This window comes from Schistocerca gregaria, chromosome 6 (assembly GCF_023897955.1).
Source record: "Schistocerca gregaria isolate iqSchGreg1 chromosome 6, iqSchGreg1.2, whole genome shotgun sequence".
Classification (NCBI taxonomy): domain Eukaryota; kingdom Metazoa; phylum Arthropoda; class Insecta; order Orthoptera; family Acrididae; genus Schistocerca; species Schistocerca gregaria.
Window position 1 is genome coordinate 305,854,592 of NC_064925.1, and position 25,621 is coordinate 305,880,212.

At 39.3% G+C, this 25,621-nt stretch overlaps 1 protein-coding gene across 1 annotated transcript in view; it reads right to left on the reverse strand.

Annotated features, from left to right (window-relative positions):
- Positions 1-233: 233 nt before the first annotated feature.
- Positions 234-25,621, reverse strand: part of LOC126277927 (TBC1 domain family member 15) — a 56,498-nt gene continuing 31,110 nt past the window's right edge. Inside the window, exons 6-11 of the mRNA XM_049977503.1 lie at positions 23,126-23,373; positions 18,963-19,161; positions 18,543-18,760; positions 8,270-8,467; positions 8,008-8,124; positions 234-2,398 (exon numbers count right to left, since the gene is read on the reverse strand). Coding sequence (XP_049833460.1) covers positions 2,105-2,398; positions 8,008-8,124; positions 8,270-8,467; positions 18,543-18,760; positions 18,963-19,161; positions 23,126-23,373 — 1,274 coding nt within the window. The 3' untranslated portion in view covers positions 234-2,104. The remainder of the gene's footprint in view (positions 2,399-8,007; positions 8,125-8,269; positions 8,468-18,542; positions 18,761-18,962; positions 19,162-23,125; positions 23,374-25,621) is intronic.

The window sequence follows — 25,621 nt, forward strand, 5'->3', positions numbered from 1 at the left end:
ACACTCCCTTCTAGCACCATGTGAAAATTTGTGACATGATTTTACTTTTTTGAGTAGTTTCCTTCATTTGGGGTGAAGTCAGTCTCTCTCTCTCTCTCTCTCTCTCTCTCTCTCTCTCTCTCACACACACACACACACACACACACACACACACACACACACACAAAGTTCACAAGTTCTGTTGGCAATCTCTCAAAGAACGGACTACTATTTAAATTAAAATAAGACAATAATTTGAAAGAAGCTCATAAAATATAATTTTCACTCTATATTCAACAAATGATTATGTGTACATGAGTGTTCAAATAATCAAGCACATTTATTGTGATTGCTCTGTTTCACAGAACAAATTAAGGCAGCAGAGAGACATGTCCAATATGCAATAGTTACACAGTATAATTACAATTTATAATCTTTGTAACTGCTGAAACCAATGCTCAAAATAAATTTCACTAACATTACCAAATTCTGAGTGTACAAGAAGGCACACAAATATGTAATATTCATTCTACAATCTATTATAACATTGACATGTATGAAAACTAATACCTCATTTCACTTAACTGCAAAAACCTTTTGTGAAAGAAGGAAATAGCCTAGCCACCATGCAAGAAACATTGCTCTAAGTATAGTATGTCATCACATTAAAATAACTGTATAACTGAGTCATGTTCATGAAATGGATTGTTTACATATATATAAAATTTACAAAAGTTAGATATATTTTCTTTAACATGAAGTGACAGAATTAAGAAACTCAAGCAGATACTTCAGGAACAGCATTATGTAGATAATACAAATGTATTTGTACACGTTGAGGTTTACCCACAGATACTGCAGAAGAGTGCACAGTATTAGGACCATTAAATAACTTGGTTCAATTAACTGCACAATACTAAAAGCAGTCTTTCTTTTTTGGTACAAATGTATATACAACTAAATTAAAATTAATTTACAGTACATGATTCCAATGAAGAACTTCAGATTTGATTATTCTCCACAGCCTTACAAAGGCTAAGTCATGTGTCTTCGAGAAAGTTTTCACATTTAATTACCGCTATGACACTTTCTCAATATAATATGCAGATCCTAGCCATAACTAACAACAGTTCTGGTAACTATAACCTTCAATCAATGATGATGACAAAATTAACAATAATAGTTTTCTGGAGACATCATGGTATTTTAGGGGTGTTATGGTAGAGTGTGTAGTCTGAATTATTTGTTTTAGTTTATTCTACAGCAGCCACATTAACTTGCCACAAGAAATTACCAATTTCAGCCATCATCATTATTTTCAGATCTACATGATAGACAATTCTGCAGACCTTCTCATGGCCAGTGAGGTCAAAACTGTGAAGTTCTTGGACAAATTTTATGTAACTGGACCTAATAAAAAAATGCATTTAAAATACTCACAAACAGTCTAAAATACTCACAGACATCATCATCAGGACCAAATGTCATTCTTTCCAGAATTTCTTAGTTAGACTCAAGAAATTGCCATTACTAATTCAAAAGTAAGTTCAAATTGAAACAATGGAAACTCCAGGTTGGAATATCAACAATTTAAGGAAAAGGCGGATTGCCACTTACTGTAAAGATGGCACATTAAGTTGCAGACATGCAGAACTAAAAGACACTTACACATTAGCTTTCAACCACAGCCTTTGTCAGAAAAAGAAACACACACATTCATCCATTAATGCAAGCACATCTCTCACAAACTTGACCAGCAGCTCGGGTCAGATTCCGAACATGGCAGTTATATGTGTATGAAGTGTCCTTGCTTTTGTGTGTGTGTGTGTGTGTGTGTGTGTGTGTGTTTTCCTCCTCACAAAGACTGTGCCTGAAAACTAATGTATTAGTGTCTTAGTCGTGCCTGTCTGCAACTTCACGTGTCCTCTTTAAAGTAAGTAGCAATTACCTTTTCCTTGCATTTCTGCAGTTAAAATCAAAAGTTGATTTCAGTCAGTGTGTACATTATCCATTAATTTTATTCCTCAAAGTCAGTTATATCTCCAGCTATTCCATCCACCTCCAGTGGTTTGAATTTTCAGCATTACAACAACAAACAGCTTGCAACTGTGAAGTCCTCAGTCTTTTAAGTGTAGTGCAGATCAAGTCCTTTTTCATAAGCAGCTTCTCCCAAACCAGCCACTAATGTGACTGAGTCAATTGAGTGTGGACCCTCACGAACGGGACCATCAGCTACACGATTTGCTTCATCATCGCTGCCCCCGTCTGTGGCATGGCCATTGGTTTCTATTGGTGCAAGTCCAATTATCCTGCGGACAGCATCAGGGAGTTCTGTGGCCTCAGACAATTGCAGGTAAATACTTTCTGCCTTGCACAGAATGAGCTCCAAGTCAATATGCAGGGACAGATCATTTACATGCTGCAAAAAACATAGAATTTAACACACTTAAATTAGGACAAAAAGCAAGAAAATGGCTTAAGAGAAAACTCTGATGATCTATAGAGTAATAAATTTTACATCAGCTTAATATGGCATATCAGTTTAATAAAGGACATTTATCAACAGCAGACACATATACAAACAAAATTCCATTAACAACAGTGTTTTGTAGCCAAGATTCCTTCGAACTTGGAAACAGACAGCAACCGGTAGCACGGAAAAATTGTCATTATTGTTGACATGGACAGCTAACATTTGCTCTGTTCAAATAGTAATTCAAGTTCATCTTTCCAGAATATGTAGCTGTGATGAAATTAATTGCTCTAGTAGAAAGAAACAGCTGTCATGAACTCTTACGGTGGGTTTCAACACCACTATGCTTTGTTACAGTCTATTTAAAGTAATTTAGAGTTAACAGCTGTAACAGAAGTAGGGGGGTGAAGTCCATGTGGGAACCACAACAAACATTCCAGCAATCTCATGAGACTTTAGCTGTAGGAAGTAGGAAGTCCCTGCGGTTATGAAACTGTCAACTCACCCCCCCCCCCCTCCCCCCAAAAAACAAGCCTTCCTGTTTGCACTATGCTTCAGTTTCAGTTTCTGCCACACTGAGGCACCTTGCTGTCCCATGTGACTGTTGCACTGTGATTTTGTTTGTTTTAATTCTTACTGTTGTAGGAGTTAAGGCTTTATTTGTTATTACTATTTTTGTTGTGTGGTACTGAACAATGCAATGCGGCTCAACGAAATACAAGTCAGTTCTTGTCATGATGTCAAGCAGTGCTGGACAGACAACTGGGGGGGGGAACCACAACAATGGTAATGCTTTCCATCAAGGGCTCGAACAATATTCTTCTGCCTTCACAGAGTTTTCTCTCAAACGATCTCCTGCTTCTCAAATCAATTACGGCACAATATTATGAAGTAGAAATGAAACCTGTCATATTTACCATGAGTTTTATGGACACACTAATATCAAATCTGAGGAATCACCAACAGTTTTTCTAGATCAGGGGCGGCCATTAATTTTTGGTGCACTTACATAATTTTTATCTGGTTCACACTATCGGCATAATACAGACAGATGCAGACAATTTCACAGATTTCTGCAGTGAGGTTGAAATGTAATCATAACTTATTTAGTTTCACAATCAGGAAAGATCCTTCACATAAATAGGGCGACAAAATATCATAGCAGTTTTGCAACTTCTTTATGGAGACCTGAAAACTCTACCTGTGGAAAGCAAAATGTATGTCCTGGACAGTCTTGACAAAGGATTTTTCATTAAAACATGCATTACCTAGTAGGTCAATCAGTTATCTCTCTACATGCACACAGGAGGTCCCAACTGAAATGGCAGATGGTCTTTAAACACAGCTCTAAACAAGTAAGACTGCCAGTGTCCTCAAAATGTTTAGGAAACTATACTCCTTATTCTTTCATGGCCGCAATGAATTCTTTAGATGTCACATTTTCTTTAATGGCAGTAAGCTTAGGAAAAAGACCTGTGTCTGTAAGAATGTGTCCCTTTCACAACTATTTTTTTTTTTTAATGCATCTCTAACCAGAAAGAAATTGTTCCTCGCCTTGCAATGTCTTGCTGCAGGCAGTATGCAGTCAAGCCCTCTTAGAATCAGAAGTCTGTAATTCATTCCACATGTTCTAACTTTTGTTACTACACTACTATTTCCATAATAAATTCAACAGCAAGTTTTAAATAATAAAATAATTCTAGGAATGCCCTTTATCTTAATGAATGTATTTTTTGTTCATTTCCATGGAAAACAGTTCCAACTAATAGAAGAATAATGCCTGTGACTTCAGAAATTTTGCTATTCACACCACCAATTTCTTCACGAGCTTGATGCCTGCAAATTTAGCACAAAGTGCTTCCTGATGTACAGAACAATGAGTCTTGTCCATTTGTTCTTTCATTGCCAATTAAATCTTTAAATTCTTCTTGCATTTTTATAGCAAATTTGTAGTACCCATCAATTATGCAACTGCATGACGGAAATTGAGAATTCTCATCCCTCTGTTCTGTCATTCCCATTCAGTTCTAAAAACTTGTGATGATAGATCAAGAGCCTAGTCATCTATAGTCACAAGCCTGCCTCTTTTTGTACAAACAGCCACTGGACCTGCAAACATTTGTACCAGAACAAATCGTGAAGGATAAACAGTACTTCCACTGTGATTCTGCCAAACTGAAGAGAAATTTTCCGACTGAAAAATGCCACACTGGAGTACTAAATGAAATGTAGCACTGTACCGACTGCTTGTGAGAAGGAACAAGACAGGCTGAGACTTGGCCCACATGTGGCCTGTACACACCAGGCTCACATGAAATCTGGCATGCCGTGGAGCAGATTCTGCTGAATGTTTGAAGTATGCACTTTGCAAGAAGTTCAATAACAAAATAAAATAATAATTTGCTAGTTCTGACTTTTCAATAAGAAGGAAATTATTAGCAAGTAACTCCAAATGCAGATTATTTCAAGAATTCAATCTGTATCACACAAAACATGTTTACAATATAAAATTTGCAGCAAAACTGAGTTGCTGTTTTTTGCATCATTTTCATCCTTTCTCCCAACACCAGTTGGCCTATTTAAAATACATTTTGTACCACTGTAAAGATGCATAAATCTATTTTTTGTTATGTTAGAAACAAATAGACAAATCAGATAACTTAATACATTAATTATAGACCCAGCAATCCATTTCTCTTAACGAAACCATGCAGAGGGACTTCTTAATATGTGTGAATGGACCATTATGCTTCATATCTCATTGAAATTATTTCATTTTAGAATACTCTGACAGAATTCTAACTTCGAGTAGGTGAAAATTTGATGTACTCTAACATTTTGTTTGCAAAAATGTATTCAAGTAGCCTCTACAACACACTAAGAAAATTTAGTAACCTTGTAAAATCATTAAAATGATACAACAATACACAGATGGCTTACAGACAGTACTGAAGTTCAGAGGATCCATATCCCCCAACTTCCCAATCAAATGAGGCTTGGGATAGGGATATGCTCTTTCATTTGTTCTCTTCAACCTTGCGTTGGAGAAAGTTGTTTGAGGCAGTAATTTATGGCCATACAATGGTCTCAGATTCGAACACAGTGAAGTAAATAAAACTCCTGGCATTCACAGATGATTTAGTCTTAATCAGTAAAACAGAAGAAGAACTGAAGGACATATACAGATCTGTCAGACACAGTGCCAGAAAAAAGAGGCTTTTGATAAAGCAAGAGAAGACACAATATACGGAAATAGGTTGAGTCATAAACCCAAATCCACACTTTGAAATTGACCACCATTCTAGACTCAGAAAAGATTATCAGTTGAAATACCTCAGGTCGTGCTTCAGCAATAAAAATATCATAACACTGGATATAAATGAGAGAATAGCCTCAGGATCAAGATGTCTGTACGCAGCCCACTCAAAAGTAAAGCTTTTTCAGTCACGACAAAGATGAAGATACAGGCTGACAATTATTGACCTAAATTAAATAAAATTGTCATAACTTCTCAAGAGTTTGCATTAGGACATTCAAACTGCATGGTTGGCTGTGGGGTATGATGGTTTGGTTTAGCAACAAAGCCCACTTTCAATAAGCAAAACTGGCACATTTGGGGGACTGAGAATCCGCATTTCTCAATCGAGAAGTCTTTTGACCCTCAACAGGCGACTTTGTGGTGTGCAATGCCCACACAGAATAACGGGTGCAATATTTCTTGATGGCATAGTGACTACCAAATGGTACATGTAGGTCTGGAAGATTTTCATCCTCATTACCCAAAGATACTCTGATTATGACAAAATGGGATTCATAGAAGACACGAGCTCTATACCATCGAAGCAGGAGTCTGTTTCATGTCCTGGAGGAGCACTCTGGGGATGGCATTCTGGCTCTGGGGTATCCTGAGGCCATTGGAATGGGTCCCAATTAGCCACCATATTCTCCAGATATGAACACACGTGACTCCTTTTTGTGGGGCTATATTAAAGACAAGGTGTACAGCAATAACCCCAAAACCATTGGTGAGCTGAAAACAGCCATTCAGGAGCTCATCGACAGCATCAATGTTCCAACACTTCAGCGGGTTACTCAGAATTTTGCTATTCATCTGTGCCACATCATAACCAATGATAGCAGGCATATTGAACATGTCATAACCTAAATCCAAATACCTGTAGGGATGTTTACATGTTGAATAAAGTGTGTGCACACCATAGTTTGTAACTAATTAACTGGTTTTTTTCATATAGTTCAATAATTGTTATGCCGTATATAACACTATCTGCCCAGTAGTACTGTATGGTTTGGAAAGCTGGAAGCTTACCACAAAAGAGAGAGAGAGAGAGAGAGAGAGAGAGAGAGAGAGAGAGAGAGAGAGAGAGAGAGAGAGAAACTTAATGTTTTCAAAAGAAAAGTGATGAGAAAAATCTGGCGACCTGTATTGGAGAATTACATCTGGAGAGTTTGAAAGAAGACTGAAACGTATGTGTTAATAAAGCAACCAACTATCGTCTAGAAATTAGAAAGTAGGAGACTGCAATGGGCTGGGCATGTGGCTAGAATAGAAAGCAACAGAATTCCTAAGAAGGCATCTGAGGGCACTCTCCAAGCAACAAGACCACTGGCCCAAACTCGCAAACAGTTGAAAGATGATAGGACGTCACAGCATTAGGAATCCCCACACAGTGCAGAGAGATAGCGCGATACAGAAGATGGAAACAGATCGTTGATACAGCACTTGGTCTACAGGGACTGATCACTGAAAAGACGAATGCATTTAATTCCAGTAAAATAAAAATAAAAATTCTTGCTTATAAAAAAATTTCATAATGTTGGCCGGAAGTGTATTTTCGTAAACTGCTGTTATGATGGCTTAATTTGCCACCACAAATAAAACTAACATTAAAACTTAATACAGCTTGTCCAGAACACACTGCAGCCAGGCTCACTTGTGCACTGAATAGTTTGCAAGATCAAGCAAGCTGAATGAAATGTTAGCTTACTTGTGTTTTCTGTGTGGGTTGTGGAAACACTGCTCTATGCCTCCAGCTGCTATTGATGAGCTGCCAATGAAATAAATGTAAACGGCTCGGTCCTACTGGAACTGACATATCATTGCCTTAACTCTAAACGACAGTGCAGCTTGCAATATTTCACATTAACAAATATTGCCAGAGATGAAGAAAGTGATTAGTGACAGAAAAAATCCTAGGACTAAGCAGGAATGAAATGCCAGATTTTTTAATTTGTAGTTTGGCACCTAACCAATGAACTACCAAGGGTAATAAACTCCCAAACTGAATCAAGATACAGAAGATTTGTCACCATAGAGTGTCTAGGGATAGGAAATCCCAGCAATAAAGTCAAAGGAGGAATTTCACAAACGAAATGAGATTTGCTTTCACCCCTGAAACAGGCATAGCTTCCAGACTCGGGCATTACAGTTTATGTAACTTCAATGCATTTCAGGTATCATGGCTAAATGGTAAACCATTATGTTGCTCCTTTTCAAACCTAATCATGAACAATGAGGTGAAATTAGCTAAGCCTACCTTCAATATTTCAGTAAAACCATATCTGTTGCCAATAAGGTTGTTTTTCTCCGTGTCCAAAATAGCTACGCAGATAAGAAGATGAAAGTTTGGGCATGGCAAATCTGTCCATAGTACCTGGAAAAGATCATTACAGTGTTTACTTGATGTGCACTTGTCAGATATCAAACTATAGAGAAATAAAACTAATGAAAATAGCTCTGAAGTAATGTCAATATAATACAATATCGCCCCAAGTTCCGAAGAGACTTTCTCAGCTTACCTCCCAAAGACGCATGACATCATGTAAAGGAAATTCTCTCTTGAAAAGAACAAGTAGCCAACGGAAACAGAAGAACATATTTGCAGAATCATTTTGATCAAGGTATGTTGCTAACTGAGGCTCCGCAGCAGCTAAAAGAGTGTGGAGCTGCTGGAGTTGCAGCTTCATACCAGCCTGGTCCAACTCAAAATTTGAGAACTGAGAGAGGAAAAAACCAACCATTACTACACAATACAGCAATTATACAAATTAGATATTAATTATAAATAATTAGATATTAATTGCAAATTGAGCTATGACACAGTGTACTCTTGCAAATGGGTATTTCAGACACACAAGATACAATTAGCCCGGTTCATATGTGCTGTATGTTAGGGAGCAGAATTACATTTCACTGGCCCTTAAATTTTGCACCACACTTTTCTGCAAAAACATAGGGTGGATATGCAGGAGAAATAACATCTACCATCTTATTCAAGTACAAAAAGTAACTAGTTAAAATGCAGTTTGCTCTAGTCTGTTGTTACTAGCACATGAGGGTGTCCTATTGTTGGAGTAGGAAAGCCATGGGTCATTTTAATTTATCCCACATTATAAAAAGGAAATGTCTACAAAGTTACGAGACAACTGTTTACCAGACCTTATGTTCAGGAGGAAGGTCAGTACTGCCCATATACACATAGAAGGGCGCAAGCGCGGAAACACACACACACACACACACACACACACACACACACACACACACACACACACACACACACACACAGACAGGGGGGAGAGGGGGGAGTTTTGAGTTCTTCTGGTGTTACACTTGTAGTGACCTCAACTCACAGGTTACTCCACACATACAAACTGACAATGCTAGCTATGACTGACACTGAATGACGACACTCTCTCCAGCAGACAGTATATTGCTACTTGCTGTGGTGCAAGGATCTGAGAGTGTGCAGTTGTCATATGGGCATACATAAAATAACCACTGGGATGACAATAGTACATTATGTGATAGTAGCTATTTATCTCGTTGTTGCACATACACCAATAAAGAGTTTTATATGTATGTGAAGCATACCGTTTATGAAGTACCTACAAAATGGTGCCCCGCCGATTAAATTATCATGGAACGGTTACAACAGCAACAAGAACAAATGGGAGAACTACAGCAACAATTTAAGTGCTGGTAACAACTACTACAACAGCAGCAGCTGTTGTGCAATCAGCATATGGAAGAGATGCACATGCTGCAACAGCAAAACTAGTGTGTGCTATGAACACGGGCAGAGGCAGAATGAACAACAATGCAACTACAAGAGTCACTGCAGTCGCATTGTCTGGCACCCTGGCATTACCTGCCAACCACTCGTCAACACCAGTTCACTTACACCCTGGATGTGAACCTATTGGATCCCCAGAGGCAAATGGAGTCCATGCAACCGCTTGAAACTACACGGCATGGAAAACATGGTATTTTTGTTTCCAAACACAAGGCAATGACAAAACATGTTTTCTTCGGCACAGTCCACTGCACAGATCATTGGAGCTGGCCTACCAAAGCCCATCCACAGCTACAGGATGAAATAACAGGACACTCACACTCCACATTTAAGGGGTATATAAAGTAGAGTGTATCAACTGATGCAAACAAGCCTACCTAAGTGAACACATACCATGTCACAGCCACTATACTGCAATATCACCCAGAACACTGTGGTCCATCTGGAAACCACCACCCACAGGCAGCAGTCACCTCGCAAACTCACCATCCAGCCATAACAGAAGCCATTTACAAATTGAAAGAGTAGTTCTATTTTGAGCTGACAGACATTCCATAGCTCAAATTGGTTAAATTTTTTATCTTTTCATTGCGGAGGTGTAGTGCAGCAACCTCGACTTGCAGGTCATTCCACACTTATCATTTGGCAATCTCACCAAATCCCAACTCTGGAAAGACCACACTCCACCATACGGTATATTGCTACCCATCGCAGCGTGAGAATCGAAGAGTGTGAGGTTGGCAGATGTGTGGTACAGAAAATAACCAGCTGAACAATAATAGTATATTATGTGATGAAAGCTGTTTATCTTCTTGCTGTACAGACCAATAAAGGTTCTTATCCTAACATGAAGTGCACCATTTATTAAGTACTAATACCTACCATCTACATATATACTCTGCTCGTCACCAAGCGGTGTGTGGAGGAGGGCACAATTCGCGCCAAGAGAAGGTATTGAATTATTTGTAGCGTTCATAGATTTTACGTACAACCAAAATTTTTTGGGGTTATTTTTAGAATCTGCAGATAAAATATTGCTTTCAAATTCGTTGAAAGAATCTCTCATTGTCCTTCTGACAGCTGCTTGTGTGAATGCTCTGAAAAGCTAATCATTTGCATATCAAAGCATCTTCTTCCTGTCGGTTGCGTCTGTAGTACATCATCTTTGTGGTGTAGCAATTTTAATGGCCAGTAGTGTATATAAATGACCTAGTAGATAGTGTCGGAAATTCCATGCGGCTTTTCGCGGATGATGCTGTAGTATACAGAGAAGTTGCAGCATTAGAAAATTGCAGCGAAATGCAAGAAGATCTGCAGCAGATAGGCACTTGGTGCAGGGAGTGGCAACTGACCCTTAACATAGACAAATGTAACGCATTGCAAATACATAGAAAGAAGGATCCTTCATTGTATGATTATATGATAGCGGAACAAACACTGGTAGCAGTTACTTCTGTAAAATATCTGGGAGTATGCGTACGGAACGAATGATCATATAAAATTAATTGTTGGAAGGTGGGTGCCAGGTTGAGATTCATTGGGAAAGTCCTTAGAAAATGTAGTCCACCAACAAAGGAGGTGGCTCACAAAACACTCTTTTGACCTATACTTGAGTATTGCTCATCAGTGTGGGATCCATACAGGTCGGGTTGACAGAGGGGATAGAGAAGATCCAAACAAGACCGGCGCATTTCGTCACAGGATTATTTGGTAAGCGTGATAACATTACAGCGATGTTTAGCAAACAAGTGATGGAGTCTGCAAGAGAGGTGCTCTGTATTGCGGTGTAGCTTGCTGCTCAGGTTTCGAGAGGGTTCCTTTCTGCATGAGGTACCAAATATATTGCTTCCCCCTACTTATACCTCCCGAGGAGATCACAAATGTAAAATTACAGAGATTCGAGCGTGCACAGGGCTTTCCGGCAGTCTTTCTTCCCGCGAACCATATGCGACTGGAACAGGAAAGGGAGGTAATGACAGTGGCACTGAAGTGCCCTCCGCCACACACCATTGGGTGGCTTGTGGAGTATAAAATTAATGTAGATGTAGGTAAGGGGGAAAGTATAGCATCTTGAGATCCCCCTGCACTCTGTCTTCTCTGTTCAGCATCCCTAGACCTGCCACTGACTCACAATTCACTGTTTAGCTGTATGCTTATGTTCCAGCATAGCTATTGTGGCAGTACAAGATTTTCCAGGTATTTTATAGCCTAAGTTTGGAAAGCAATAATTTGTTGAGTGGAAGTGAAATCTTGTACTAATTTTGAATATAAATGAACAAGCTTTATTAGTAGAACTATATGCATTTTGTCATCCAGAATAATTATCTCTAATACAAAGTTTTAACTGTTACATAAGAAGAGTTATTATTGGACAAGTCCTGTTTTGTGTATTTTATTATTTGCGTGAGGTATTCCGCCTGGTCTTTGTGCCATTCCAATAGAGTTGGAGACGTGTGTGAAATCTTGACGTGCGAAGTAGTCAAAGGTGGCAAAGAGCCTTCTGCACCAGCCTCACTGTCAAGGAATACCAATGACCAGAAGTTTAGATCAATGAAGAGTATTTACTTATTGAAAAACTACTACTTATACATTACCCAGAAGGTCTCCTGTAACAAAATGCTTATCAGCTAATGAGTTTTATTTAAAAGCACAATAGAAGCCTTAAAAGATTGGAATTGCTAAGTCCTGGTTGTTAGTAAAAATTAAGTTATTCTATTGATAAGAACAATATTTAACAAGCCGGGGTTTGCAGACTACTCTGAACTGAAGATCACAATGAGGTAACTTAAAATATTAACAAGCTGTTGCACTATAGGGTGCCTGAAACAATTTAAACTGAACCTGGCATGTGTAACCTAGCACAACATGGGGAGACAATTACAACTGGACAAGACAACCCTAGCACTCTTATTTGCGGAGGTGGGGTAAAGGTCTTGCATAAACAATATGCTAAAAGAAATGAAGCAATTTCTACCAAATTTGTTACATATACGACTTGATTCCTGGCAAAAGTTATGTTTGTTAAGGCACCACTAGTGGTGGCCTTAGGAATGGAGTACGAGTGTTAAGGGTGTCAGGATACTATAACCTTACATAAAATCGTTACTGTACAGGATATGAATGCAACATTTCCTACAATATAACAACGAAAATAATCGTTTTCAACAGCGTAATGCAATTGGATAAATAAAAATATCTACCCACTGCAGCAGCAGGAGAACAGACATAAAAGACAGTTGTACTCGTGCAAACTTTTGGAGCCTGTGGCTTCTCCTCCTGGGAGAAAGGTTAAATGAGAAGGAAGAGGGGTGAAGGAAAAGATCTGGAGAGATTTAGGCAAACAGGTAGAACCACAGATCAGGAGAGACTTACTGGACGGGATGAAAAGGAAAGACTTCCTTCTCATCCCATTCAGGAAGTCTCCCCAGACTCATGGTTCTGGGTGACTTTTCTGAAATCTACCCATTTTCCTAAATCTCTCCAGTCCTTTTTGTTCAGCCCTCTTCCTTTCCCTTCAATCCTTCTGCCAGGAGAAGGAACCACTGGCTCCACTAGCTTGCTTAAGTATAACCTCCTTTTATGTGTGCATTCTTCTGCTGCCGCTTGGTAAATAAAATGTTTCATCTACCCCATCACATATTTCCTACAATATGAAGTTTATCACTAAAGCAAACAATTCCTTTCAGAACGTGCCACTTCTTTTGAGGGACAGGTTGCTTAAAAGATAAACTACCTTCTCTCTATTTCAAAAATTTCAGAGTGTAATTGGGGCACACAGTAACAGTCAAGGTGAATTTTTATACAAACAACAGTGAAGGTGCATTTTTATACATGAGAGACTGAAAGATGCATTGTTCATTGATAAATATGGCATCAACTAGAATAATGGAAAATCCAGGATGGAATGGAACAATACTATGAGAAGGAAATTTGCTACTCACCATATAGCGGAGATGGTTAGTCACAGATATGCACAACAAAAAGACACACACAATTATAGCTTTCAGCCACAAAGGCCTTCGTCAACAATAGACACACAAACACATACAAACATGCGCACACACTCACACACACTCAACTCACACACTCGACAGCAGGCTCAGGCAATTGAAACCACAGTTTCAGTGGTTTAATTTCCCTGAGACTACAGTTGTGTGTGGGGATTTCATTTGAGCGAGAGTAAGTGTGTGCGCATGCACATTCGTGTGTATTGTTGACAAAGACCTTTATGGTTGAAAGCTGTAATTGTGAGAGTCTTTCTGTTGTGTCTACCTGTGACTAAGCATTTCCACTCTATGGTGAGAAGCATCTCTTCTTCTCATAATACTGTTTCATCAACTTGACAAAGACATTGTCTGACCCCAAAGTAGGTGACCAAACAGAAATATACAGTCATCACACCAGGTATTAAGCATAAAAGGAGGTGGTAGCCTTAAAACGGACTGAAACAAAATTAAATGGAAACTGTACATAGGTAGCAAAAAGAATAAAATCCAATGTATTCAGCTAGTATAACAACAATATGGCAAGGATAAATTGCTACTCATGACGTAGGTGGTGCCAAGTCGCTGACAGGCACACTGAAAATGAATGCTAGAAATGTTTCAACTTTCTGACAAAGTCTTCCTCCAGAAGGAGGAAACATTATATCAGAATGTTAGAAGTAGTCACAATCAAGTTACAGTAGCCCATTACAGACAGTATTATAATGTGCTTCAAAAAGTTATTAGGAAGGCAAAGAGTATTTGAGTATGTGCTACGCAAATAGAATAACTAAGTCACAGGACAAAACTAAAACCAAATAGTCAGTTGTGAAGAAAGTCTCTCATCAGCAGCAAAAGGTTGACGATATAAAGTCAGTTTGTACTAAAAATATTTCTATTACTGACAGATCAGATATAGGTTATGTACAATATTTAACAATCATTTTCTGAGCATTGCTGGTGAATTAAATGAAAATTTAGTTTCTACAAGGAATCATAACTTTCTTGGCAGATGCATTTCTGAGACTGATGTCTAAAATACTCCTCTGTGATACACACAAGGGGGAGATTGAGTCAATAAGTACACCACTGAAGACTAAGGACTCTAATGGATATGATGGAGTGCTTAACAATATTAAAGTACTCTGCAGCACATGTTATCCCTGTATTTAGCCATATTTGTAATTTTTCCTTTAGGATTGGTCAGTTTCCTGAACAATTAAAGTACTCAGTAGAAAAGCTGCTTTATAAAAAATGGGGGCGGGGTGATAATTTAGACAATTTGAGAGCTATTTCCATGCCATTAATGTTTGCTAAAGTTATTGAAAAGGCTGTGTATGTAAGGACAATTGATCATTTTATACCACTCGACTTGCTATCAAATGTACAGTTCGGCTTTGGAAGTTGTTTAGCAACTGAAAATGCTCGATTCTCCTAGCTCTTTGAGGTACTGAATGGGTTAGAAGGTTTCGAATGCTAAGCATATTTTGTTTATTTAACTAAGGCGTTTGATTATGTTGAGCACAAAGTATTGCTCCAAAAGTTGGACCAGTACGGAATACGCAGAGTAGCTCACAATTGGTTTAGCAACAGACTGCAAAAGGTCATTATTCACAATGTTAAGAATGGCTGTTACGTAGGGTCTGAGAGGTGTACAGTGAAGTAGGGTGTGCCCCAGAGATCAGTGTTGGGACCACTTCCGTTCCTTATTTATATAAATGATATGCCCTCTAGTATTAAGGTAACTCCAAAATATTTCTGTTTGCTGAAGATATTAACTTGGCAGTAAAGGATGTTGTGTTCAGCACTGGCCTGGTTTCAAATAGTGCAGTTCGTGACCTAAGTTAATGGCATGTAGAAAATAAACTAGCACTAAATCACAGTTGTTGTTGTTGTTGTTGTTGTTGTTGTTGTCTTCAGTCCTGAGACTGGTTTGATGCAGCTCTCCATGCTACTCTATCCTGTGCAAGCTTCTTCATCTCCCAGTACCCACTGCAACCTACATCCTTCTGAATCTGCTTGGTGTATTCATCTCTTTGTCTCCCTCTATGATTTTTACCCTCCATGCGGCCCTCCAATACTAAATTGGTGATCCCTTGATGCCTCAAAACATGTCCTACCAACCGATCCCTTCTTTTTGTCAAGTTGTGCCACAAACTCCTCTTCTCCCCAATTCTATTCAATACATCCTCATTAGTTATGTGATCTACCCATCTAATCTTCAGCATTCTTCTGTAGCGCCACATTTCGAAAGCCGCTATTCTCTTCTTGTGTAAACTATTTATCATCCATGTTTCACTTCCATACATGGCTACACTCCATACAAATACTTTCAGAAACGACTTCCTGACACTTAAATCTATACTCGATGCTAACAAATTTCTCTTCTTCAGAAAGGCTTTCCTGGCCATTGCCAGTCTACATTTCATATCCTCTCTACTTCGACCATCATCAGTTATTTTGCTCCCTAAATAGCAAAAACTCCTTTACTACTATAAGCGTCTCATTTCCTAATCTAATGCCCTCAGCATCACCCGATTTAATTTGACTACATTCCATTATCCTCGTTTTGCTTTTGTTGATGTTCATCTTATGTCCTACTTTCAAGACACTGTCCATTCCGTTCAACTGCTCTTCCAAGTCCTTTGCTGTCTCTGACATTTACAATGTCATCGGCGAACCTCAAAGTTTTTATTTCTTCTCCATGAATTTTAATACCTACTCCAAATTTTTCTTTTGTTTCCTTTACTGCTTGCTCAATATACAGATTGAATAACATCGGGGAGAGGCTACAATCCTGTCTCACTCCCTTCCCAACCACAGCTCCCCTTTCATGGCCCTCGTCTCTTATAACTGCCATCTGGTTTCTGTACAAATTGTAAATAGCCTTACGCTCCCTGTATCTTACCCCTGCCACCTTCAGAATTTGAAAGCGAGTATTCCAGTTAACATTGTCAAAAGCTTTCTCTAAGTCTACAAATGCTAGAAACATAGGTTTGCCTTTTCTTAATCTTTCTTCTAAGATAAGTCTTAAGGTTAGTATTGCCTCACATGTTACAACATTTCTGCGGAATCCAAACTGATCTTCCCCAAGGTCCGCTTCTACCAGTTTTTTCATTCATGTGTAAAGAATTCTCGTTAGTATTTTGCAGCTGTGACTTATTAAACTAATAGTTCGCTAATTTTCACATCTGTCGACACCTGCTTTCTTTGGGATTGGAATCAGTTAAAACTCAGTTTTTACAGTTTCTAACACACAATTCAACAAAACCTGCCATTTTAATTTCACAGAATGGGCATATGATTAGTGAAAATTAACAGTTCAAATTTCTAGGTGTTCAGGTAGATAGTAAACTGTTGTGAAAAGCCCACGTTCAGGATCTTGTTCGGACTTAATGCTGCCATTTTTACTATTTGAACACTATTTGAAGTGAGTGATCTTTCAACACAAAAATTAGTCTACTTTGCTTATTTTCATTTGCTTATGTCATATGGTATTAGATTTTGAGGTAACTCTCCCCATTCGAAAGGGACATTTTTGACTCAGAAACGGGCAGTATGGGCAATGAGTGGTGTAAGTTCACGAATCTCTTGTTGACCCCTGCTCATGAGTCTAGTTATTTTGACACTGGCCTTTCAATATATATATTCCTTACTGTCATTTCTTGTTAACAATATTAGCTTATTCCCAAGAACAAGCAGCTTTCACTCAGTTAATACTCAGCAGAGATCAAACCTGCATTTGGATCAGACTTCCTTAATAATTATGCGGAAAGGTGTGCAGTATATTGCTACATCCATTTTCAGTAAGCTACCAATTAATTAAAAAAATCTTGGGTGTAATCCATGCGGTTTCAAATCGAAACTGCAGAGTTTCCTCGTGGGTCACTCCTATTCTGTTGAGGAGTTCCTTGAAAAATTAAGTTTATTCTTGTTGTATTGTAGATTGTGTTTAATTAAACTTGTGTATTGACTTTTTTTGTTTTCATGAACATTTTATTTTTATCTGTACATACTTTTATGTTGTAATTTCATGTACTCACATGTTCCATGACCTTTTGCTCCTCAATTTGGTCCTACGGAACTTGACGTGTAAATAAAAACACACACCCAACAGCAGGTCTCCCCCCCCCCCCCGACCACACCCACACACACGACCACACCCACACACACGACCACACCCACACACACGACCACACCCACCCACACCCACCCACACACGACCACACCCACCCACACACGACCACACCCACACACACACGACCACACCCACACACACACGACCACACCCACACACACACGACCACACCCACACACACACGACCACACCCACACACACACGACCACACCCACACACACACGACCACACCCACACACACACGACCACACCCACACACACGACCACACCCACACACACGACCACACCCACACACACGACCACACCCACACACACGACCACACCCACACACACGACCACACCCACACACACGACCACATCCACACACACGACCACTGTCGTGAGGCACAAAGGTCCTCAGTGGCCACAAACAGTGACCATGTGTGTACGAGTTGTGTCAATGTACGTTTTGTACTTCTGAAGAAGGATTTTGTCTGAATGCTGCAATATTTCTAACATTCGTTTTGATTGTGCTTGTCTGTGAAAACATTTTTCCATGTAGTGCATAGTGATCTATCCTTTTCATATTGTTATTCCATTCTGGACTTCCTGCTTCAGCATGGATGTAGGACATAGGGTAAGCACTGAAAGTTCACATGGACTGCCTGATTATCTCACCGTGAATAACATTGATCTTGCAGTAAACTGATCTCACAGATCCATAGTGTAACATATACTAATTCAAATTTATGATAGACATATTCATGAGAAAATTTGAAGAGAACTGAGGAACTACTGCAACATGTAAATTTTCCACTTTTAAAAGTGGCATTGTACTTCAATTTGACACACTACGATGTTTCTGTGGTATCTACATCTAAAGTAAAACTCGAACTTACCACTTTGTCCATAAAACCCACAAAACACCAGAATGCTTCCACTTCATTGTTCATAATGACAAGAATTGGCGACAGGAGATCACTCATTCCTTGGACATATCCCAAATCAAAATTATACATGACGTATGTCATCAGGACATCTGACAATACTTGAAGATTGCAATTGTTATCACCAGCAAAGAATTGTATTGTACGATCAGTGCGGTTGACATCCTTCTCTGCCAAGAAAATAATAAAAGGAAGAGTACTAATAAAGCACCACAAATTATTATTCATGTAAGAGCATTCAAAGGAAAAAAGAAAAGAACAGTTATATAAACAAGAATAACCTGTACTAGCATTTAATATATAGCAAACAATTGCAAAAATACAAGGGACTGTGGGCAACTACATTTATAACAAAGTTAAGAAACCACCAACCAATGAGGCTTTTCCTCTCCCGAAAGTCTGAAAACCTCAGTTCCTGTGATGGTGTTATGGTCCGCCACTGCAGTTTCATTTGGTAGTACTCATCAGTTTTATTTCTCTTTATTTGCTGTCTTTCTTCTTCTGTAGAAGTCCAGGGGTAGTATCCCAGGAGGTATTTCCATACATCTAACCGGATATTTGGTAAAACACCCTATAAAAGGGAACCAATCTTAATTACTTCATTGTTAACATATATAAGGCTTACAGTTTTGAACATGGCTGTTATTCAGCAACTATATACTAGTTTCAATAAAGGATTGAAGAGCCAACCAGTTGCACATAGACAATAAGTATGTAGTCCTAAGTTTTGACACTTACTAGGGATGTCCTCATCAGATTGAACAGTTGCTGAATCATAAAATTACATTGCTAAAAAGCAATAGTCAGAATGTGGAGCAGCTATGCTCAAGACAAAAGTGAAACAAAATGTTGTAGCCTTGCAACATGTGCCCAGCTGGGACACGTGTCTGATGTTCTCAGCTGGGTACAGGAGGCAAAGGTTACCATTTTGTTTCACTTTTGACTTAAGCATAGCTGCTCCAAATTCTGACTATTGCTTTTTAGCAATGTAATTTTATGATTTAGCAACTGTTCAATCTGATGAAGACACTCCTAATAGGTGTCAAAATCTAGGTCAATGAACCTAACATTTATGTACAACTGGCTGACTTTTAAGATGCAACAGAACAGTACAGCTGATTGGAAAACATTCCAAGAAAAAGGAAATACCTGATGATATGAGCACAAATACAACTTTACAGCCTGGAAACTAGTTATGTTAAAAACTTTTCGACACAAGGTGGCCACGTTAGGAATGTGATACCAGTGAACTCATTCTGATTGGAGATAAGGAGTTGTGTGCAGCACATGATGACATGGAGAGGTGGATTGGGAGGGGGAGTAGACCAGAGGAAGGGGAGATTCCAAAAGTGATGATCTACTGCTCACACAATCTACACAACATCCTAGTTCCTCCTTATGCCACACCTACACTCAAACACTTGCAACAAGGCTCGTACCTCAGTGAAGACACAGAGGTGCAATACCGCTTCAATACACACACCAAACATTCTAATCCAGTCCGATCACATGCATGTCTTATATGGTACGGTTACTTACAAAAGCAGCCTTGTTATATATACTAAAGTGCCAAAGAAACTGGTACAGGCACGTGTTTTCAAATAGGGGGATGTGTAAACACAGATTATGGCGCTGCAGTCGGGAACGTCTATATAAGACAAGTGTCCGGCACAGTTGTTAGATCGGTTGCTGCTGCTACAATGGAGGTTATCAAGATTTAAGCAAGTCTGAACGTGGTATTATAGTCGGCACACAACCGATGGGATACAGCATCTCTGACGTAGCGATGAAGTGGGGATTTTCCCGTACAACCATTTCATGAGTGTAGCGTGAATATCAGGAAACTGGTAAAACATTAAATCTCCGACTTCACTGCAACAGGAAAAAGATCCTCCAAGAACAGGACCAACGACGCATGAAGAGAATCATTCAACATGACAGAAGTGCAACCCTTCTGCAAACTGCTACAGATTTCAATTCTCAGCCATTCACAAAGTATCAGTGTGTGAGCCATTGAACGAAACATAATCGATATGGGCTTTCGGAGCCAAAGACCCACTCGTGGTCTCTCTCTGACTGCACGACACAAACCTTTACGCCTTGCCTGGGCCTGGCAACACCAACTTTGGACTGTTTATGTCTGGAAACATGTTACCTGGTCGGACGAGTCTCGTTTCAAATTGTATCCAGCAGGTGGATGTGTACGGGTATGGACACTACCTCATGAATTCTTGTCAGCAGGGAACTGTTCAATCTGGTGGAGGGTCTGTAATAGTCTGGGGTGTGCGCAGTTGGAGTGATATGTCTAGATATGACTGACAGATGACACATGAGTAAGTGTCCTATTTGATCACCTGCATATGTTCATGCCAATTGTCCAGTGCGACACCCCACACATCCAGAATTGCTACAGAATAGATTCAGAAACACACTATAAAAGTGAAAACACTTCTGCTGGCCACCCCCCAGCCATGAACATTATTGAGTGTATCTGGGATGACTTGCAACATGATGTTCAGAAGAGATCTCCAACCCCTCATATTCTTACGGATTTGTGGACAGACCTGCAGAATTCATGGTGTCAATTCCCTCCACACTACTTCAGATATTAGCCAAGTCTACACCACACTGTGTTGCGTCACTTCTGCATGATCGTGGGGGCCCAGCATGACATGAGGCAGGTGTACCAGTTTCTTTGGCTCTTCAGTGTATTAGCTCTGTTGTAATTTCTGCACACTATTTTATGTGGGCAACTCTACCAACCAGCTGTCCATCCAAAACCATGGCCACGATCAAACTGCGCCCAACAGCAAATCTGACCACCCAGTAGCAGAACTCTCTTTTGGATAAAACCCCAACACTAGCGTCCCTGAATAATATAAATGAGATTTGTTATTTGAACACATCCTTCGATCCTGTAATCCTCTTGGCCCCACTTTCCAGTAGGCTCCTGTCCAATGTTCACCTTCTTCCCTAAAAACACACACACACACACACACACACACACACACACACACACACACACACACACACACACACACACACTAGTGAGTGCATGCACCCAACCCCCACTCACACAAATATACATTCACCCATAGGCAAACTTCTATTGTAATTAGTAAAGACACCCCAGTCTTCAAACTGGACGAGAATTAAACCTCAAAAAAATAAAGCTTACATCCATGACCATGTCTAACATTTCAATTAGATTAGTTAATAAATTCATCAACTTGTGGCTAACATGAAGCTAGCTGCACAACGTGTCAATCTATGACGTGCAATTGTCTTCAGAAGGATTTGGTTAAGAATCTTCTTCAGTTAGATACCTACCTTATTGTTCTGAAGCACAAAAATAAATTCATACAATGCTACAGAAAATCCCTTCATAAGGTTTTCAAGGTTTTGTTATAGCTACTACTAATTTTTACAAGTTAGTCCTGTAGCCTGAATCAAATATTTCCAAAGCAAGCTACTTTTATTGGCAGGAGTTCATGTTCTGGTAGCACGAACAGTACTGCAGACCAGACACTCATTATGGACAATGCCTAAAGGAAATGGCAGTGGCTTTATTCAAGAAATCATCATTTGGAAACATAACTGGAAACAGCAGAAGTCACTACCATAAGTTCTTCAAACATCACAAATTACGATGTTAAATATAAGGGGCATTCAATAAGTAATGCAACACACAAATTTTTCTCAGCCAGTTTCAGTTGAAAAAATGTGAAATTTGTTATGGGACATCATGGAATATTCCCGCTTCAGCCCCTATAGGTTCATGAAATTTGAACAGGTGGAGGCACTATACTTAGCCTTCAAACTGACGTCTCTAACAGAGGTACGTTCCAAGCAGAGAGGTGTAATTTGGTTTCTTTTGGAGGGAAAACAGGGCAGCACAGACATCCCTAGACACTTGCAGAACGTCTATGGAATCCTGGCAGTGAACAAAAGCACAGCGAGTCATTCAGCAAGGTGCCACTCATCATCGCAACAAGGTCAGGCACACCTGTCCAATCTCTTGCATGCCAGCCAGCCACACACAGCTGTTATTGCTGCAATGTTGGAATGTGCAGACACACCGATAGATCACAGTCAAACACCTTGCTACACAAGTGGACGTCTCTGTTGGTAGTGCTGACACAGTCGCCCACCAGATGGCACATTCAAAGGTGTGGTCTGTTTTTCATACACCTTACAGTTCAGACCTCGCACCTGCCAAGTTCTATCTATTTGGTCCAATGAAGGATGCAATCTGACAAGCAGTGCATGGCTAATGAGGAGGTTATTGATGCAGCAAGACATTGGCTCCGACATTGGCCAGTATAGTGGTACCATGTGGGCATGCAGGCCCTCCCAGTAAGGTGGTGTAAAGCCATCACATTGAACGATGATTACATTGAAAAACAGCGATTTGTAACAAAGGGAGTGGGGAATAATGTGGTGTATTGGAATCTTGAATAAAACCAACCTTTCAGAAAAATCTGTTGCATTACTTATTAAATGACCTTAGTATTATCAAGTACTGAAGTTCTAACCCCTCTGAAAATAGTAGCTTTGATTTTATCAACATCTCGATGACAGGGGTCAGCAGTGATAAAAGCTGACCATTCCTCCGCCGACAGTGGTGGTCCCCGACAAACACTTTGGCGGGCTGGTAGCACACGCCCAATCACTTCATAGCCTTCTGCTGCTCCTGGTGGTGGAGATGGTGTCCCCTCCAGTGACAGACTTCGATTTAATAATTCTGCTACTTCCTGTTCCTCAGGCTCATTTGGTTTGTACACTGTGAATGTAAGTCAGAAAAAAGGTGTAAGCTGCGAACCCATGAAAAGCAAGAAAATCTATTTTTTTATTCTCTTTTCTATTATCACAATAATGAAAATGTACGAAACTCAATTTGAAAACGAAATTTACATCAAAATACACATTGATGGATCACAGTGAAACACTTCGCTACACAACTGCCAAAACTGATATAAGTGTACAATTTATATACATATCTAATGAACTGTTTGAATAATACTGAAATAATGTTGCTTTCAATTCAGGAGCTGAACAGTTCTTAAGGTCTTATTTGCAAATAACCTTAATAAACCACCTGAACAATGTAACACAATGTACTGCAAATCACGTGCTAAGAAAAAGCAAATTTTATTTTAGTAGTTCAGCTCAAATTGTCATTTTGTCATAATCCCATACCCTGAGTACCAGCTGCACACTGTAGTCAACTATTTGTTCTCTCTTTATTGATGAGAGCACTTGTAGCGATACTTCAAATGACAGTAACCAGTGTTTTCTAGCTAGAACATGGAAACGATTTTCAAGAGATTGGTATCAGTTCTTGTGTTTTGTAGACAGTGAAATGTTTTACGTAAGCCAAACACTGAGTTGTATCAAGTTGTCAAGGACACAGCTGTGAAGTGGAACTTTATGCAGAACATGGAATTGATGTCAGAAATTTCAGGCTTTGAAGACTGGAGTGGTTAAGAGAATGAGCAAATGGAAAGTGAAGAAACATAAAAAATGAAGCAGAAGTAGTAAGCAGGAAAAAATAGCCAATAAATCAAAATATGAGAGAGAGAGAGAGAGAGAGAGAGAGAGAGAGAGCACTTGTAGAGGCAACAGATGATGGCAGTATAAATGAAAACTGAAAGAAAGGTTAATATAGTTACAGCCAGAACAGCAAGGTCATTTTGTGTAAGGCTACAAAAATAAACCAGAAAATTACATTTCAAATGAGCTGTTACAGAATTCAGCTTAAGAAATTTAGAGAAACCATGGCACACTTAAATCTAAGTAGTTACACACGGATTTAAGGATTGCTGCCCCCACTGTATAAAACATTGCACCATCTCGTGAGGTATCCCAATGGTACAGAGAGAAATGCAAGAAGTCTATGTTGTTAATGTCTACATCTACATCCATACTTTAGAAACCACAGTGAAGTGCATGGCAGAGGGTACTTTTCACTGTCCCACTTTTTAGGGCTTCTTCCCTTTCAATTCACAGCTGGTGTATGAAACCATTATGAAAACAGAAGAAAATCTCATTCCTAGAATTTCCATCACCACTGGTAACACTGCAGACATTCCAGAATCTTCGAAGGGACAACAATGGTCTGACAATGTACTGCACACAAATGGGCCTTGGTCATGCATTCAAGTGGTTCCCATATGTACCATGTCCAAATGTATTTGTTTTGATGTTGTCTATTTCCTGGATTAATTTAAATGAATAACTTTGGAACATCCTGTATAGTACGGTTAAGTAGTTAGTCAATTTTGCTATTTTGTTTTTGTAAATACTACTTGTGATGGGGCAATGATTTATTGTTTTTGTTTTTTAACATTTCATTAAAGACATGTAGAAAAACCTTTTTTTGCAAGGCCTAATTGTTCACTCAGAATAAAGTGTTGTGACCTGGAGCTATGGATGTAAATTCCAAGTTCTTTAGGTAGATTCATTTTCTTTTGTTTGCTGATTGCGTGTAGTATCTGCAGGTTGCCTTCAACGAGTGCAGCACTGTGGTCACTTTCTTTCAGATGAGTCGCAAAAGAGGATTTATGTAAGTTATTTAGCTGAAAGGCATCCATGTGTTCTCGGTATGTTAAGAGAGGACTGTAGGCAAATGTCACATGAAAGTTTGTAAATAATTGATTTGTTGTGGCACTAGCTATTTGTTTTGCTGCAATAAATGATGTGTTCTAGTTAATTGTTAGTGCTGAAGGATAACTGAATACCACTGTCACACATGTCATGTACACTACTCGCCATTAAAATTGCTACACCACGAAGATGATGTGCTATAGACACGAAATTTAACCGACAGGAAGAAGATGCTATGATATGCAAATGATTAGCTTTTCAGAGCATTCACAAAAGGTTGGCACCGGTGGCGACACCTACAACATGCTGACATGACAAAAGTTTCCAACCGATTCCTCATACACAAACAGCAGTTGACCGGCATTGCCTGGTCAAACGTCGTCGTGATGCCTCATGTAAGGAGGAGAAATGCATACCATCACATT